This window comes from Octopus bimaculoides, chromosome 28 (assembly GCF_046866305.1).
Source record: "Octopus bimaculoides isolate indiv1 chromosome 28, ASM4686630v1, whole genome shotgun sequence".
In the NCBI taxonomy this organism is placed as follows: Eukaryota; Metazoa; Mollusca; class Cephalopoda; order Octopoda; family Octopodidae; genus Octopus; species Octopus bimaculoides.
In genome coordinates, this window is record NC_142955.1 from 25,115,454 (window position 1) to 25,135,712 (window position 20,259).

The 20,259-nt window shown below is 38.9% G+C and overlaps 1 protein-coding gene and 1 pseudogene across 3 annotated transcripts in view; one reads left to right on the top strand and one right to left on the bottom strand.

Moving 5' to 3' along the window:
* The window catches only part of LOC106881536 (putative nuclear hormone receptor HR3), a 198,581-nt gene that overhangs the window by 38,512 nt on the left and 139,810 nt on the right, over positions 1-20,259 (bottom strand). For all 3 annotated transcript variants that reach the window (XM_089343910.1, XM_089343912.1, XM_089343911.1), the window contains exon 3: positions 18,333-18,474. In XM_089343910.1, coding sequence (XP_089200036.1) covers positions 18,333-18,474 — 142 coding nt within the window. The remainder of the gene's footprint in view (positions 1-18,332; positions 18,475-20,259) is intronic.
* On the top strand, positions 2,820-2,938 carry LOC128251205 (5S ribosomal RNA; annotated as a pseudogene).

The following is a 20,259-nucleotide window of genomic DNA, read 5'->3' on the forward strand; positions in this document are numbered from 1 at the left end:
CCCTAAACAAATTTTGCTTTAGATGTATGTATTGGTGTATATTACAAGAAATAGCTAGGCTTCTTTCTATAACACTTTACATAGTTCAACCTACATAATGTGGGAAAAACAAAATAAGAAATTTTGAAAGACATATATGTATAAAAACTAGATTTTAACCCTTTTATCACCATATTTCTGTGTTTCTTTCAATTGATTTTAAATATAACAAAGAATTTAGTAAAATAACTTAGCTATCATTAAGCTAGTGTTAGGTTTGCTTTTCACCCTCACCAACTCATAAAAGGAGCAAAAACTAAGTGGAGTGAGCAGGATTTTTCTACTATAACCCTGGACCAACCGATGCCTTATGTGTGAATCTGGTAGATGGAAACCATGCAGAAACCCATTGTACACGTCTATGTGTGTGTGTGTGTTGTGCCTGCCACCCATCACTGTTTCACAACAGGTGCTGACATGTTTACATCCCTTTAACTTAGCAGTTCAGCAAAAAAGACCATCAGAATAAGTACCAGATTTAAAAATAGTACTGGGATAGATTTGTGCAGCTAAATGCTTCAAGGTAGTACCCCAGCATGACCGCAGTCCGATGACTGAAACAACACATGTATATATATATATATATATATATATATATATATATATATATATATACACATACACACACACACACACACATTCCCCGTAAAAAATAAAGAGCCAAAGTTTGTTTGAGCCAAGGATTTGAATTCAAAATGTAAAGAGAAGTAACCTTAATATAACAAAGTATTTTTGATGGATGCTCTACCGACTTTGCTAATCCAAAAACTTGATTTATATTTTCAAATCATCAACAGTATTATTATTATTATTATTATTATTTTTCTTTTTAAGGGGGAGGGTTGCAATAGAGGAGTCAAACATCCTAATATGGCATAGACATAAAGCCACAAAGCTACAGAAACATTCAAGGCAAAAAAACAAAAATTGGACAATATGAAAATGTATGTATGTATATATCTATGCACCTATGCATGTGTGGGCATATGAATTCATTTGTGCACATACATACACACATACACATATATATATAGCATAGCAATATCTGTCCAATCCATGCCAGCATGGATGGTGGACATTAAATGATGATATATATATATATATATGTTTGTGTGTGTGCACACACACACATTTGTATATGGATATACATTGAAACACACTGATATAATACATATATTCACATACATGTATGTATGTGTGTGTGTTTGTGTGTGTATATAAATATATAACTACACGCATGCTTATACATAGGATACATACATACGTACATATGCATATATGCATACATAAGTACACATAATAAAAAAAAAAAACTTAAAGAAAATACAAGTGACCATGTTCTTTTCATGTAAGAAGCCACACAGACAGAATTTAAAAAATGACAAAATCTCAGAACCATACTTACCTGCCTGGTTGTGAGTGTATGTGTATGTGCATGCACATCTGTATGTGTGTGTTTGTTCCTTTGCTGGAAGCTAAAGTTTCATTCATACAGTTTCTGCTCTTGAGTTACTAATTACCATCAATGCCCAAGAGAGTAACTTTGGAATAAAGACAGTGCAACACTCTGGTTCAGCAGCATACACACAGTGGCATGTATTGAGTACTTTCTTATCCATTCACACACACACACACGCATAACATACATACAACAAAACCCCACCTCCCAACAAAATGCATGAAACCATACAGAATGTCCATTTAGCATTAATCTCTTGGCATGCAGCTTATTCTGCCAAATGTAATATTCAATTACTCACAATGTTTTGAATTAATCATACATTATCTCATAGCTTTGAAATTTTTATGATGTGATTGTTTATTTTAGAATGGGATTTTAAGGTGGGTGTAAGAGGCTAGATATGGCCAATTTGAACATAAAGCTAGTTGAATATTTGGGCCTGATATGGCCGAGGGTTACGGAATACAAACCTACTACTAACGTGATTGGCAGTGTTGTCACCAATTCTGTTTGTCCTTCCCCACAGCTATGGCACTATCACTATGGAAATATTATTAGATCACTTCAGTACCTCCTGACTGGCCTTCGTGCCGGTGGCACGTAAAAGCACCCACTACACTCTCGGAGTAGTTGGCGTTAGGAAGGGCATCCAGCTGTAGAAACTCTGTCAAATCAGATTGGAGCCTGGTGTAGCCATCTGGTTCACCAGTCCTCAGTCAAATCGTCCAACCCATGCTAGCATGGAAAGCAGACATTAAACGATGATGATGATGATTGAGTAGAAATATACAAAAATGAACTGTCCACAAATGTGAGTATATGTAAGTATGTATTTGTAGGAGGCCAAGGAGTTGACTAAAACAAGATGGGTAGTTAATATCCATAGTCTCATTTGGTCATGCTTGGGAAGCCAGCCAGATAGCCTAATGATGACTGCTTCTGATAGGACCCCATGGAAAAGGTACTGGAGGACTGCTCCCATAACCCTTCCAGGAATAGTGGACAGAGAAGATGGATGGTTTAATCCATTTTAACACAGTTTACTACAACTATAAAACTGAATATTTATTACCTCTGGATTTTCCATGAGTAGGATTCGCAAGTATGTTGGACATTTATTGGATAATCTGTTAGCAGAAGTCACAAATGGGAAACTTCTGATCATAGTTCTGCTGGGTCAAGGACCAAGGGCTGAGAAACAGCAGTGATACATGGAAGAAGATGTAGTCCTACATACAGTGTGTCTGAACAAATGATGGGATGAAAACAACTAAAACATTTCACCACAGGTCTACTAGTGGTTAGGGTACTCAGTTCGTGATATGGCCATATCACGCTGAGAGCACCGGTTCTCGTCCGATCACCGAAGTTAAGCAACATCGAGCCTAGTGAGTACTTAGATGGGTGACCGCTTGGGAAACCTAGGTGCTGTAAGCGTCCCACACTTTTAAATGGCGGTGCCCCAGCATGGCCACAGCTCATGAGCTGAAACTAGATAAAATGAAAAATGAAAATGATATCTGTGAAGTGCTCAGCCACTTGCACATTAATTTCATGAGCAATTTGTTCCGTTAATCAGATCAACTGGAACCCTTGCTGTTGTGACCAACGGAGTGCCAGTTCACGAGTTCAAACTGGCCCAGGGTCAAAACAGCAACATGACAATATCAAATAATGTAGTCCTAGATAAACTACGTTTGAATAACTGTTGAGATGGGTCTGTAAATAAAGCTAAACAAAGGTTAAACAACAACAACAAGGAAGAGTGCATGAAACAATGTATTCCAAGATATACTGTGCCTGAATAAATGATGGGGTGATAACAGCTTAAAACATCTTTGATCACAGATCTGCCAGATTGTACTGGCCAGGGGCTAAACAACAACACAAAGAAGAAAGCATGAAATAACAGAGTCCCAGAGACGCAATGTCTGGATAAACGATAACGATAGGATGATAACAGTTTAAAGCATTTTTGACTACAGAGCTGATCGGTCAGGACTGACCTAGGGCTAAGCTACAGCAGCACAATGAAGAACATGTTAATGTCATCCTACATACATTGTTTTTAGAAAGATGAGATGGTTACAGCTGGGACATTTTAGATCATAGGTCTACAGGATCAGAATCAACCTAGGGCTACACAACATGAAGAAAGGGCACATTAAATAATGTAGTCCTAGATACTCTATGTTTGAGTAAAAGACAAAACAGTCGTATCTGAAACATCTCTGATCATATGCCCACAGGATCAAACTGACCTGATATTAAACAACAAAGCTAAACAGGAACTTTGAAACTATCTTCATTTGAACCTAAATTTGTTGACCCAATCAAAGGCTTAAACCTTTAGTGTTTAGATTACTTTGTCAAATGTAATACTTATTTATTCACATTGTTTGGAATTAATTGTGCCTTGTCTCATAGCTTCAAGACTTTGATGACATGATTATTTATCTTTAGAATGACAATGTAGGGTAGGTGTGATAGGCTGAATCTCATAAGTTTGAACATAAAACAAGGATAATATTCTGACCAGATATGGCCGGTTTGAACACTAAAGGCTTAAAGATTGTCTTACCAAAGCTGACAAAAAAACTCCATTCAAGTCAGGGGGGGGGGGGTATCTGACACTCTATATTTCCTAAGACTTATCTTAACAATGATACAAAAAAATAAACAGAACTATCTTTAAGTATTTATTTTGTTGAAGAGACTTAACCGCAGATTTATCAAGGACAATTTTGTTTGTTTTTCTTTCTTTCTTTTTCTCCTTTTCAATGAAATAAAATGACAATTCTGTTTTGGGTGTAGACATAGCTTTACTGTTAAGAAGTTTGCTCCACAACCCTGAGCTTCTAGGTTCGATCTCACAGCGAGTCGCCTTTCAGCGAATGTCTTTTACCGTTCCCTCGCCTGATGTTCATGGCCAATAGCTCGTTGAGTGGACACATTTCAATAATGCGGTCCTAGATATAATGTGTCTGAGTAGAAGACAAGATGCATGTAGCTGAAACTTCCTTGATTTGTGTCCCTCAACTTGATACCCAGTGTCTTCTACAATCTGATGGACATATTTTCAGTAAGCGGAGAAAGAAGGAAACATTATGCAGGACCCAACGGGACAAGCAAGAAGGAAATATCCAGCAGTCGCCTTCTCGGCAAATCCATACATGGGAATACAAGCATTGGCAGTCAAAGAGAGAGAGAGAGTGTGTGTGTGTGTGGGGGGGGGGGGTTTATCTTTTTACCCATTTTAGTCACTAGACTGTGGCCATGCTGGGGCACCATCTTGAAGAATCTTTAGTTGAATGAATCAACTCCCAGTACTTATTTTTTTTTGAAGTCTAGTACTTATTCTATCAGTCTCTTTTGCCAAACTGCTAAGTTACAAGGATGTAAACACACCAACACCAGTTATCAAGTAGTGGTGGGGGACAAACAGACACAAAGCCCCCCCCCCCCACATACACACACATGCAAAGATACATATAGGATAGGCTTCTTTTCTTGTTTCCATCTACTAAATCCACTCACAAGGCTTTGGTTAGCCTGGGGCTATAGTAGAAGACATTTGCCTAAGGTGCCGTGCAGTGGGACTGAACCTAAAACCATGTGGTTGGGAAGCAAGCATCTTACTACACAGCTATGCCAGCAAGATATATATATATATATATATATGGTTAATCCCTACACATTTTTTTCTCTCTCCATTTTTTTCCCCTCTTAATCCTTTCTGTCAAAGAGCATAGGCTTGAAAAGTTAAAGACATTTCCACTCTTCCCAAGTGTCAAATTAATACAGCTGCTTATTGTTCTTTCACTTGTCTTCATCTTTTTTTTTTCAGTAAATTTGAACTACATATCAGCATCATCATTTAACGTCCGTTGTCCATGCTGGCATGGGTTGGATGGTTTGACTCTGAGAGTGTAATGAGTGCTTTTACACGCCACCGGTGCAGGTGCCATTTGCGTGACACCAGTATCTGCCATGACTGCGCTATGTATGCATGTATTTATATATGTATGTATGTGTGTGTATATATGTATGTATATGATGTATATACATGTGTGTGTTTGTATATATATATATATATATATATATATATATATATGTATTTATAAGATGTATATTCGTGTGTGTGTGTGTATTTCCAAGGGTAAGTTTGTAGTCTTCAATTCAATACTAACTGCTTTTATACATCTAGATCCGTGTGTGTGTGTATGTATGTATATGATGTATATACATGTGTGTGTGTGTGTATATATATATATATATATATGTATTTATAAGATGTATATTCGTGTGTGTGTGTGTATTTCCAAAGGTAAGTTTGTTGTCTTTAGTTCAATACTAACTGCTTTTACACATCTAGATCTCTGTGTGTGTGCACATCGGTTGAAATGCCTGATAAAACGAGACCGGATATCAAATGCTATCTGAAGTGCTACAATAAACAAATATTGTTGACATAATCAACATTTTTTTCTCAGCCATGAGATGTTGTATAATTAATTACTCCATTACAGGTCCATTGCCACTCATTGGACTGTAGCAGTGGTGGTGGTGGCGAGGAGGAGAGGGACAGTTGCACCAGTTTGCAGTATTAGACTGATTACATCATCCACAGGGTTTATTTATAGTATTCTGTGTAAAGCTGGTATCCCTTGTCTTCTTTTTCTTCAACACGTCTCCAGTTGGTGAGAATTGGTGACAGAAGACTTGATAGAGTAACTACTCTTTTGCTGCTGAAGGATTGGCAAAAAAAACCCCGACATGGGACATGAAGTGTGTGATGCCTCTACGGAGAATAAATCTTGTAGGGAGCACCATCTCTGCTTTGTTGCTCTTTTACTCTTTTACTTGTTTCAGTCATTTGACTGCGGCCATGCTGGAGCACCGCCTTTAGTGGAGCAAATCAACCCCAGGACTTACTCCTTGTAAGCCTAGTACTTATTCTATCAATCTCTTTTGCCGAAACGCTAAGTTATGGGGACGTAAACACACCAGCATTGGTTGTCAAGCGATGTTGGGGGGACAAACACAGACACACAAACATACACATATATATATACATATATATATATATATATGACGGGCTTCTTTCAGTTTCCGTCTACGAAATCCACTCACAAGGTTTTGGTCGACCCGAGGCTATAGTAGAAGACACTTGCCCAAGGTGCCACGCAGTGGGACTGAACCCGGAAGCATGTGGTTGGTAAGCAAGCTACTTACCACACAGCCACTCCTGCGCCTATTAAATTACAATAAGTATACTAGGCTTAAAAAAATAAGCCCTGGGGTCAATTTGTTCCACTAAAAACACTTCAAGGCAGTACTCTAGCATGGCCACAGTTAAATGACAAACAAAAAAATTATACACACACACACACATATATATATATATATATATATATATATATATAGAGAGAGAGAGAGAGAGAGAGAGGGTGGGGGGCAGGGGTCTGATGCAGGATTCATTAGAATCTGGGTATCTCAACATGTAGGACACCAGGATAGGCCGGGTCCCGAGCTTACAATATGCTGTAGCAACTTCAAGTTGCCATTTGCTGATTGTATGCTTCAAGTATGCACATATACACTCACATACATTTAATATATATATATATATATATATATATATATATATATATATATATATATATATATATATATATATGTGTATGTATGTATATTTATAACTACACATAGGCATGCATGTATACGCAGGTACCTAATCCAATATAAACTGTAGATCCAATCAAGGATGGTTCGAAGTATAGCATATGTATAAAAGAAGAACTCAAGTGGGGATTCAAAAATACACACACACACACATAACAGGTTTCTTTCAGTTTCCATCTACCAAATCTACTCACAAGGCTTTGATCAGCCAAGGAATATAGCAAAAGACCCTTGCGCAAATAAGTTATGTTGTGGGAATATAAGTAATATATAACAGCTCGACTGACAATTACTTTTTCAGCCAATGGTGCAAGAGACAGGATTAATAGCCCCTTAAATTTGAAATTCAAGGCTGATTTCAGGGATAAAAATCATTGAAGCAACTAGAGAAATACAGGAAGTTAATTAGTGCCATCTCTAGAATTCCATTATCATAATGAGAGGCAACTCTGCAAGTGCAGTATCCTGCACTGCCAGTTTGGCATGGAAAGAATTTCTCATTGTAGGTGTCTATAACAACTCTTCCCTTCCTGATGCCATGAAGAGGGTTTATTTCAAGGCAGTAGTCGAATCTGTACTTCTCTATGGCTTTTTTTATAGTATGGACACTGAACAAGAAACTTGAAAAGAAGCTCGTCAGTACATACATGAAAATGCTTTGTGCGGCACAAAATCTTTCTTGGCAGCGACACCCTACAAAGCAGCGACTGTATGGCAGTCTTCCTAGCGTCACCTTGGTAACTAGAGAAGGAAGAACTCTTTATGAAGGACACTGCTGGAGAAGGAAGGATGAAATATCTGGAGATTTCCTTCTCTGGACTACAGAGGTATCGACAGACAAAGAAGAGAATATATCAAGCAGCTTGTTGAAAGAACGAGATATCTGGTAGAGGATAGGAAGGCTGCTATGGAAGATCAGGATGTTTAGCATGGAGAAGTTGCATTGATCCAAGGAAACCCCTCGACCAAAGAGATATAAACAGCAAATCCAAAAACCATGAAATTGTTGTATGCAATTGGTCTAGGACACTGATTTTGAGAAGATTTTTATTTCTTGCCCCTCCCACCATCTCAGAGACATGGGAAAAGGGTCACAGGGTACTGCCCCTTCCCTTAAGTCATAAAAATAGACAAAAAGTTATTATTTTATCCTCTTACCAGTCACTGTGGCCATACTGGGGCAGTGCTAGTTGATTACAAATAACACAATCCTTACTTTGAATGGGTCAGTAATTATTTTACTGACCGGATGAATGGTCAAGTAGATTCAAATTCAAGACCTAATCAAATATACAAGGTACCAATTATTCTGCCATCTCCTCAACACATAACATATGTTCATCCATCAGCAATAAGGACCATCTATTCATCCTTAAAAATGATTGATGAATTTCACAGGGATTTCCTTAAACCCTTTAGCATTTAAACTGGCCATATCCAGCCCAAATATTCTCGTTTTATGTTCAAACTAGCCAAATCTGGATTATCACACCTACCCTTTTATGTCATTCTAAAAACAATTACATCGTCAAAATTGCTATGCCACAAGATAATGCATAATTAATTCTAAACACTGAATAAATAAACATTACATTTGATAAAGTAATCTGAATGTTAAAGGGTTAAAGTGAAGAAGAGTTGAGTACTTTCAAACTCACTTTCTCGATCGTCCTTGACCAGCTTCGGTTCAGTGGCAAGACCAGGTCAAGAGAACCTGGGATGAAGACGGGTGCAGTAAACAAAGGTGTCCTACTTCATCTTACCCTCTCCACCCCCACAATGTGATGCTGTAGCCATCTTCTCCTCCACTGAACCTTGAAGGTTTCTTTCCCCCAGGGTCCACCTGATCTAGTCTTCATATGCATAGGTAGATAAGAAGCCCTAATATGCTAATTATAACGCATACCTGGGATCCTGACAGGTGCTACTAGTCCAGGTCAGAGTAAACCTGGGGACAATAGTGATGACTAAAAAATGGCCTCATGCTCCTCAAAGCTCTGGAACTTTTGAATCGGGGCTCCACCACGGGACACAGATTAAAGTCAAACTTAGGAGAGATGATACAGAATCTCTGGCAGGACAAGGTCCCAGACACTGAGATCTTTCAGCAAGCCAACATCCCAAGTTGGTAGGCCCTCTTACAGGAAACTCATATGGGTAAAGCACATCAGTTGAAAGCTGGAACCTCACATCACAAAGCAGTTCTTCTATGGTGTAGTCTGGTCAAGGGAAAGTACAGTCATACCTCAAGTAATGTCAGTAATTTGTTCCAAGAAATGGTTTCAGGTTCAGTCCCACTGCATGGCACCTTGGGCAAGTATCTTCTGCTACAGCTTCAGGTCAACCGAAAACAAGTAGAAGTTGAGCACTGGCATAAATGGGATTGAGTCCGCCCCGCCCCCCCAATTTGTTGGCCCTGTGCCAAAATTTGAAGCCATCATCGTCATCTATTGTTATTTGACAATGATAATTAGCATGGATAAATAACAAAAAACTTGATATTTGATTACATCACTGAAACCTAACGAGTTAATTGTTTGAGACACACAGACACACACTTCCTAGTCTGAAAACAATTTTCCTGGCCTTTATTCCTTTATTCCTTTCAGTCATCATTGGAAACAGTGGCCGTACCAGGGACACTCCCGCTTCAAGGTCATTTTTTAAGTACCCATATTAACCTCGGTAATTATTTCAGTCTGGTGCAACCTGCTTTATCAATCTGTACTCCTTATTGCCTTCAACTCTTTTAAAACCAACCCACGTGAAACAGTCCCTGGGTCTAATAATACAAACTTATTGTAAAGTGATCTGAACTGAAAAAAAAAAAAAAAAAATCACCTGTCAAAATTTGGGGTCAATTTATGTGGCAAACACCAACATAAAAATCCTTCCTTATTTTGTAAAATTATATAAAACACAGGCAGTGTATTTCAACTGAAATATGACATTGAAATGGTTTTAAAATAGGGACCTGTTGGGGCAAGTGAAATCGAAACTGAACCAAATTTGATGACTGGCACCTGTGCCAGTGGAGCGCTAACAGCACCATCTGAGCGGGATCACTGCCAGAGCAGCAGTCTGCCTTCCGTGCCGGTGACATGTAAAAAGCACCATTTGAGTGCGATCGTTTCCAGCGTTGCCTTACTGGCACTTGTGCCGGTGGCATGTGAACAAAGCATTCGAGCGAGGTCGTTGCTGGCGCCGCTGGACTGACTCCTGTGCAGGTGGCATGTAAAAAACACCATTTGAGCGTGGCTGTTGCCAGTACCACCAGACTGGCCCTCGTGCCGGTGGCACGTAAAAAGCACCCACTATACTCTCGGAGTGGTTGGCATTAGAAAGGGCATCCAGCTGTAGAAACTCTGCCAGACCAGATTGGAGCCTGATGCGGCCATCTGGTTCGCCAGTCCTCAGTCAAATCGTCCAACCCATACTAGCATGGAAGGCAGACATTAAACGATGATGATGATATATATACACACACACACACACATGGCAGGCTTCTTTCATTTTCCTTCTACGAAAACCATTCACAAGGCTTTAGTTGGCAAATGGCAATTGTAGAAGATGCCTAGCCCAAGGTGCAATGCAGCCGGACTGAACCCAGAACCATGTGGTTCAGAAGCAAACTGCTAACCACACAGCAATGCCTGCACCTCCCTTATTTGAAATGCTTTCAGAACATAGACAATCCTAGTGGTAATGAGCTGATTTGTCAGAAGTGTTGGTCACCTCTTGGAATATACACTACAGAAAACAGAAAGATAAGCTCACTGATTGTGCTTTACGTGTATGCATTCACATAAATTAGTAATGTATGTAGACACACAGTAATACTGCTAAATGTCATGTGTGTGTGTGGTTGCTTGTGTATATAGACAATGTGCAGACAGTACAGTGGTAAATGTCACAGGTATATATAAGTACAGAGTAGTAAATGTCACATTAGATGCGTGCGTGTACATACACAAAAACGCACATGTATAGGGATGTATGTGAATATACACACACACACACGAATGTATTTAAATATGTCTGTATGTATGCATCTCTCTCTCTCTCTCTCTATATATATATACACATACATACACAGCCACACATATACACACAGACACACATATACATACATACACACACATAGACATACATAACATATATACATAGATACATACACACACACACACACGAATGTATTTAAATATGTGCGTATGCATCTCTCTCTCTCTCTCTCTATATATATATATATATACACACACACACACATACATACACACACACATATACATACATAACATATATTCATAGATACACACACACAAATATATTTTGTCATTATTGTTTATTATTACACATAAGTGGAGAGTGTATGCATAAATACATTAACACTAATTCAACAGTCGTTTTCCATATACGGCGTCTATGAGTGATTAATCCTTGGAACACTTCTATTTCTCTCAAGCAACAGATATCTAAGTCCAAATCCAACCAGAACTCACTCCTGTTTAAAAATGACGGCTTAATCCTGTCCATTGTCATTTGCATTAACCCTTTAACATTCAGACTAATTACTCCGTCAAATGTAATACTCTCTCTTTTACTTGTTTCAGTCATTTGACTGCGGCCATGCTGGAGCACCGCCATTTGTTGAGCAAATTGACACCCAGGACATATTCTTTGTAAGCCCAGTACTTATTCCATCGGTCTCTTTTTGCCGAACTGCTAAGTTACGGGGAACGTAAACACAGCAGCATCGGTTGTCAAGCGATGTTGGGGGGGGACAAACACAGACACACAAACATATATATATATATATATCCCTCTCTCTCTTTGGGAGAGAGGCACAAGCACATACACAGACATATGTGCTTAGAGAGAGAGAGAGAGAGAGAGAGAGAGAGAGAAAGAGAGCTATATATATATATATATATATATATATATATATATATATATACACATACACATATATAGTCTCACCGCTTAACATCTGGTGTTGGTTTGTTTACGCAAAAGTGACTGAGCAGTTTGGCAAAAGGGAAAACAGAATAAGTGCCAGAAGTACTGGGGTTGATTTGTCTTTCTAAGCCCTTCAAGGTGGTGCACCATCATAGCCACAACCCTATAACTGAAGCAAGATATAAAAGACGTATATTGCGTGCATCTGTGTGTGGCTCGCTGACTGACACCCCCCCCCCCCCGGGTGTCAATTTATGTCCCCTGTAACTTAGGGAGTCCTGGCAAAAGGGGCCTGTAGAACCAGTAGTGCCCTAGCAATGACTGACGCTAAGTAAAAGAGCAAGAAGAAGAATTACAACTTATCTGAGCGAGTGCGGGAGGGGTGGGTGGGGTTGCGTCAGTCCGGAGTTACTTACAGGTGACACGCTATAGCAAAACCACCACCCTCTTGATTCCTTACTTAGTCACCACCAAGCACACATAGTGTGACACGCACACACACAAAATGACACTCACATACGCAAAGGGACAGACACCAAGAGACAGACACACAATGTCACACACAATGTCAGCCACACACAAAGTGACACACACATACAAAATGACAGGCACCAAGTCACATAGACACACACACAGACATACATGCAACTCTTCCCCAACACTGGGCCAATCAAATAAACTTGATGTGCAGCCGTTCGGTCATTCACAGGGTGGGATTTTGTTTTTTTTCTTGTTATTATTGTTGTCGTCATCGCTGAGCCTGTCTTGTTCTCATCACGGGCGAAATTCCAGCAATTTCACAAAACAGCAGAAAAGAAGAAAACACAGGAGGAGGAGGTGAGCTGGGGGCAGAGGAGGAAAGGAAAACAAATAAACAAAAACAGATACGACAGATAATATAGAAGAAGAAGAGGACAAAAGACAGAAGGTGGTGATGGTGGTGGTGGTGGTGGTGGAGTACGCTACTGCTGCTGCTTCTGCCGCTGCCAACGACTCTCGACTCCTTTGATTTCGTCACCACCACCACCACCACCACCTACAATAACAACAACAGCAACAGCAGTAAGCAATAGCGGTTGGCCTATTACTTAACTGTCACCAACACAAACCGCTGGGAGCCAGAACTAACGGGGAGGGGGTCTTTACTCAGTCAATTGCAGACAGTAGTGAAATCCCTTTCAATTCACATCCTGCCGTCTTGAAAATGACAGACAGTGTGTGTGTGTGTGTGTGTGTGTGTGTTAAATACTGTGTTGTTGTGTCCCTTGCACATAAGCAAACAAGGTTGGATGGTCACAGTTGGAAAGTCTCTGATCACAGGTCTGCTTGATTAAAGTTGACCTTGGGAGTAAAACGAAACTGTCAATATGAACGGCTGCATATCGTGCACCATGCTATACACCAGCTACTTTCAAGAGAGGTTCCAATAGCAACAAACCAAACTTTACAAAGGAAACACACAGCACACAAGAAGCAAGGGTGTGTGAAAATGGAGTTCGCTTCACAACCACACGGTTTTGGGGTTTGCACTTACAGTGGTGGCTTGCTCAAAGTACCGCTCACTGGGACTGATCATGGGACTACTTGGTTGATAAGCAACCCTCTCAACCACATTTCCACAACAACAAAAAGAAGGTTCCCACACTTGGGGGTGGGGTGCTGTGCCATGCAGTATAGTTGAAACCAAAAATCACCCCGGAGTAAACCAACTGCAATGATTTGTAAAACATTAGCATGGGGTCACAGACTTTATGAAAGAGTATATATCTGGTTATGTTTGCCCCAAGTTACTTAACTGGTACATTTTTTTTTTAATGCTTACCCCCTGAAATACAAAACGAAAAGCTAAGATCTGTAGGATTTGAACTTGAGAGTAACAGATGTAACTATATTCTTCAAAGTATTGGTCAATCTACAAGCCTCCTGTAAAACATCTATTATCTAATGAAATATATGAATTACCAAACCACAAGTAGATTTTTTGTCAGCTAGTTTTTCTTTAATTATGCTATAGGAATAAATGTGGAAGGGGAAAATAGAGGCTGTGCTGAGAGAGGCGGAAGAGAAAGAAAATTGTACGAAGAGGAATGGATTAAATAGCTAAATAAATAGGTGAGAGATTGACAGAGTAGAGAAGGAGTACAGAAAACAGTTAGTAGTCAGTCAACAAACTAGACAAGCAGAGAGAGAGAGAGAGAGAGAGAGAGAGGGAGGGAGAGAGAGAGAGAGAGAGAGAGAGAGAGAGAGAGAGAGAAAAGAATGTGAAAGGAAATGATGGCAAGTGCAAGAGAAGTAGAAAAAAGGATGATAAAGCTCTAGAACAGAAATGTGGAATTAGAGAGGTGAAGTGATAAAATAACAGAGGTATAGAGATTGAGTTAATACTATAGACAATGACAGATAGAAATGGTGGAAGAGAAAGAGAAATTTATCTACAATATCATAATGTGTGTATGAAATGATGAGATGGGACATGAAGAGAAATAGATGCAGATTCTGAGGGAGAGAAAGAAAACAGGAAGCTGAATGTATTTATATATTAGCAGTAGGAGGAAAAAGGAAGAAATAATGGAAGTGAATGAAAGTGAACAATAAAGGAGAGTGAGAGAACAGCAAGGTAAGAATAAGAAAGCATAAAGATAACTTTATCCAAAGAGAGAGGAAATTCTTCATCTCAGAGAAACTGACTTGGAAAAAGATAAGATCATTGCTCATCGTGAACGGGAGTTAGTGAAAATACAGAGTATTGCAAAACGACAAGGCACACAAGAGGTTAAAAACTTTAAGAACATCTGAAAGAATAGAGAAAGAAACACCGGGAAAGCAGGGACAGGTTTGAAGCAAAAACAGAAAAGAAAAAAGAAAATGACTATAAATTTCAGAACAGATGTTGAAATAAACTCATCATCTTTTTTTATGGGTAATACACATTGATTTCTATTTAAGGCTTCAGCAATGCTTAGGTGCATCAAGGCACCATATGAGTTTTCTCCCCTGTAGCTGCAGGCACACTACGTCGCAGTGAGAGGGGAGAAAACACATACGGTGACATGATGTGTCTACAGTGTGCTAAAGGTTAATAAATAATTATTAGCTTGAGATATCCCTTTATGTAAAATGAAGGACTGCTATTTTATATTAAAAATGCCCTAGTTGTATGGCTTTTTTTTTTTTTCATTTATTCATATTCAAATTTTAACAATGCTTCATAAAAAAAATAAAAAAATTTCTGATGAGAAATTTAAATATGTGATAAAATATTGAGAATGTGAAAGAAGTAAGACATATAAAACAGTAGTGAAGTTTGTTTCTTTTTTTCTTCTTTTCAATTTTTTTTTTTTTTTTTTTTTTAAATAACATATGCTTTAACACTTCAACTCTGAAATGACAATTTAACAAAGTGGCCTCACACTAATAAATCAGATTAGTTTCTTTTATTACTACTGCATAACTAAATGATTGTCCGAGAATGAGCTAATGTTACTGGCTCTAAATGGTCACACGACAAGCTAGAAATAGCAAGGAAGGACAGATCGGATAATACAGAACTAGATATATCATGTATGAAGTAAAGGTGAATTAATCACAGCATGAATGTCTTTTCATCACAAACTGCGTTTGATCAAGGTTGATCTGAGACTAAACAACAGTGTAACCAAGTGTTCAGAAAGGGGATAGAAAGTCAAAAAGGTTTCACAACCAGCTAGAAAAAGCAGTCTAATCACCCTCAAATCACACCTAACTGGCTTATAAGGATGGAATGGTCATAGCTGGACCTAGAGCTACACAATGACCACAAAAGAAAGGAGAACACTAGATAATGGAGTCTTAGAAAAGAGGACACATTACATAATGTAGTCTGAAAAAAGGGGACACATTAGATAGATAATATTTTGTCTTAATAAAAGATGGAATGGTCTGCTAGATCAGCAATGAGTAGAGTCTTAGCAACAGCAACAACACTTCTGCCTCCAAAGGAGTCAACAACGGAGCTTCTACATCATTACTTGAAATGCTAGAAAGAGCAGTCAGATCTTCCTTTCAAATCACATTCTACAGTCTTAAGGACCCCCCCCCCCAAAAAAAAAACAAAAAAAACTGAAGGATGCATTAAATAAAATAACCCAAAATGCACAAAAAATAAAAATGAAAACATTGGGATGGCCATGGCTGGAACATTTGTAGAACAGCTAGATCAGTATTGACAACTTTACTACCAATCTATTCATAACACTTTAGCATTTAGATATCTCTCTGTGTCAAATGCGATGCTTTGAATTAATCATGCATTATCTTGTAGCTTCTAAGCTTCGAGGATGTGACTATTTTTAGAATGATATTGTAGGGTAGGTGTGAGAGACCAGATCTAACCAATTTCAACACAAGTGGAATATTTTTGCCAAGATATTGGCAAATTTAAATGCAAAAAAGATTAATGCTAGAAGATGCATGGCTCAGTGGTTAGAACATCAGGCTTTCAATTGTGAGTTCGATTCCCAGACCAGGCTGTGTGTTGTGTTCTTAAGCAAAGACACTTTATTTCACATTGCTCCAGTAGAAATGAGTTGCAACATCACTGGTGCCAAACTGCATCAGCCCCTTTGCCTATCCCTTGGATAACTACACCAGGACCCGGCAAGCCAAGTAAGATCGTTGCCAGTGCCCCTGGACTGGCTCTTGTGCGGGTGGCACATGAGATGCACCATTTTGAGCGTGGCCGTTGCCAGTACCGCCTGACTGGCTCCCGTAGGATTTTCGAGTGAGATCGTTGCCAGTGCCCCTGGACTGGCCTGTGCGGGTGGCACATAAAAGACACCATTTCGAGCATGGCCGTTTTCGTGCGGGTGACACGTAAAAGCACCCACTACACTCTCTGAGTGGTTGGCGTTAGGAAGGGCATCCAGCTGTAGAAACTCTGCCAAATTAGACTGGAGCCTGGTGTTGCCATCCGGTTTCACCAGTCCTCAGTCGAATCGTCCAACCCATGCTAGCATGGAAGGCGGACGTTAAACGATGATGATGATGATGATGATGATGATGGTGTGGAGAAGGGAAGCTGGTATGCATGGGTGACTTGCTGGTCTTCCATAAACCTTGCCCGGACTTGTGCTAAAGAAGGGAACTTTCAAGGTGCAATCCCATGGTCATTCGTAACCAAAGGGAGTCCTTAAATGCTAAAAGGTTAACAACCCAGAATTTCAAAGGGCCATGTATTTAACATGGCTTCTAAGTTGAGAATACATGAGGGGAAGCAAATGGCAAGGTGAACCTGGGCAGAATCCAAATGTTAAGCCAAATAATTGAAGAGCCAACAATCTAGAACTTGGCCATTGGTTCAACATGTTTTTAAGTTATTGATTTTCAATACCCATAAATGTGGCCATACTGGGGGTATTATCATATATATATATGTTAAAGTCTGTCATACTGGCCATGATGAAATACCACAAGGTATAGAAAATACGTATTCGCCTTTATATATTTAATCCTTTATATTGAACACTCAATATTTCATCTATTCAATAAGACATATTCCATATATTCAATAAGACATTCAATACTTTATTTCATAGTACCATCCATTTTTATTTTATATTATATATTGTATATTATATTATTGTATATTCCATATTCTATATCCCACATTGGTTTTGCAGGAATATAAATAAAACATAAAAAACAGACAGAGTTGGAACTCTTTTAAACAAAATAATATATATATATATATATATATATATGTCATTCATCATCAAAATGATATCATGACATACAAATTGCATTACATGATATCAGGGCATAAGTGAATTGCGTCAGATTCTATAAACAATATCAAAAAATTAAAAGCACTCTTTATAAATATGCAGAGTAACATGGGTGTATATGTCTGTGTGTATAAACTAGATCTTCTATCATATTACTGATAGTTTTTTTGCCATAAATGTAAGAGCTGTAGCTTGTATTACTCGTGTATGTGTGTGTATTATTTTGGTTCTCCGTCTGGTGAATTTCTGACAGGAGATACCCTACTTGTGCTCACTTTGTAACTCCTATCACAAAATGAAACATGTGTAATGGTGAATAAATAATACCAAATAATTTTTTTTCTCCAATCCCCTATTTTGATAAGTATCACATATATTTATAATTGAATGAGGAAGTGAATTTTAAAAATGCTGCTGCATTAACTTACCATCTCTTGACATTCCCAAGACTAGGCACTTCTGCAGTCGACAATATTGACATCTATTTCTATTGACACGATCAATAACACAGGCTTTGTTTCTGGGGCACTGATAATTTACAGGACCTGATTGACTCCGTCGGAAAAAGCCCTGAAATTTTTTTTAAATGAAAGACTTGAGAAATTTGCAAAACAAACAATATTTCAATACAGATATATATATATGAAACGCCGGTGTTAAAATGGGGGTAGCTGATGAAGGAAAATGTTCTCTATGTGGCCTGTGTGTTTTCTGTACTCTGGTTATTATTATTTTCTTGTCTACGTTTTGTTTGCAATGTCCTGTACCCAGATATGCACCTATATATACAGGTACACGTAGGTATGCACATACCTGTACGTATATATGCATATACTCATTTATTATTTGTTTTATATATATATCAGAGTTAACAAGAGAAACAGAGATAGACAGAAACAAGGAAAATGCCCCTGTTATTTGAATAATATACAAATATGTTTTTAAAAAGACTTTCCATTTAAATTTGCCGGGGTAGAGGGAGACCCAGGAGACATGAGATGAGGTGGTCAAGCATGACCTTTGAACGTTGGGCCTCACAACCTACACCAGTGTTGCATAACCAGCCCACTCAAAAGTACCTTGGATTGTAGGGCGATATTCCATGCTTGAGGAGACCTACTGAGTCAAGTACATCAACATCAGCGATATCAAAATCGAATCAAATGGAAATTGTAGTTGTGACCCCCGTGCCGGTAGCATGTAAAAAGCACCATCCGAATGTGGCCGATGCCAGTGCCGCTTTGACTGGCTTCCGTACCAGTGACACGTAAAAAGCACCATCTGATTGTGGTCGATGCCAGCTCCTCTGGCCCCTGTGCCGGTGGCACGTAAAAAGCACCCACTACACTCTCGAAGTGGTTGACATTAGGAAGGGCATCCAGCTGTAGAAACACTTCCAGATCAGATTGGAGCCTGGTACAGCCTCCGGCTTCCCAGACCCCAGTCGAACCATCCAACCCATGTCAGCATGGAAAACAGACATTAAACGATGATGATGATGATGATGATGATGATGATGATGACAAACTAATCTGAATGCTAAAGGATTAAATCGTAACCAAGACATAATGTCTACTTGAATTAACAAGTGGCTGAGTATTCCAGACATCAACTTTGTGTGACAAAACTGACCCATCAAGTCCTCAGTATGATCCTCACTCTGCCATACCTAAAGATATATGTATGTACTCACACCTATATGTGGGACACAAACTATTTCCTTTCTGCTCAAACTAATTAACTCTTTTGTGACTTTTTTTTTTTTTTTTTTAACGAGCAGACCACTTGTATGTTTTAATTAATTTTCTAAATGATCAAGATTTTGAAAGAGGTGATTGATAAAATATCTGTAAGCAACGCCAACACTAAATACTACACAGACACAACCACACAATCGCTAAAGGGGATACACATACACACACATTTAACTGTGTAATAGTTCTATCTTTTGTGCATGTGTGAGAGAGAGAGAAAGAGGTAGAAAAGAGAGAGAGGTAGGAGAGAGAGAGAGAGAGAGAGAGAGGGAGAAAACCAAGAGAGAGAGAGAGAGGTAAGAAACAATGAGAAGTGAGAGCCAAAAGAGAAAGAGGGAGATTTAGAAGAAGAGGAGAGGTGACAGAAGGTGTAATAAAGGTATGTGTAAGGAGAGATAGGGAGAAAGTGGAGACAGAATGACCAAGAAAGAAAGAGACCAAAGTAGAAAAGGTAAGAGAGAGAGAGAGAAAGAGAGAGAGAGCAGAGAGAGAAAGAGAGAGAGAGCAGAGAGAGAGAGAGAGAGAGCAGAGAGAGAGAAAGAGAGAGAGCAGAGAGAGAGAAAGAGAGAGAGCAGAGAGAGAGAAAGAGAGAGCGCAGAGA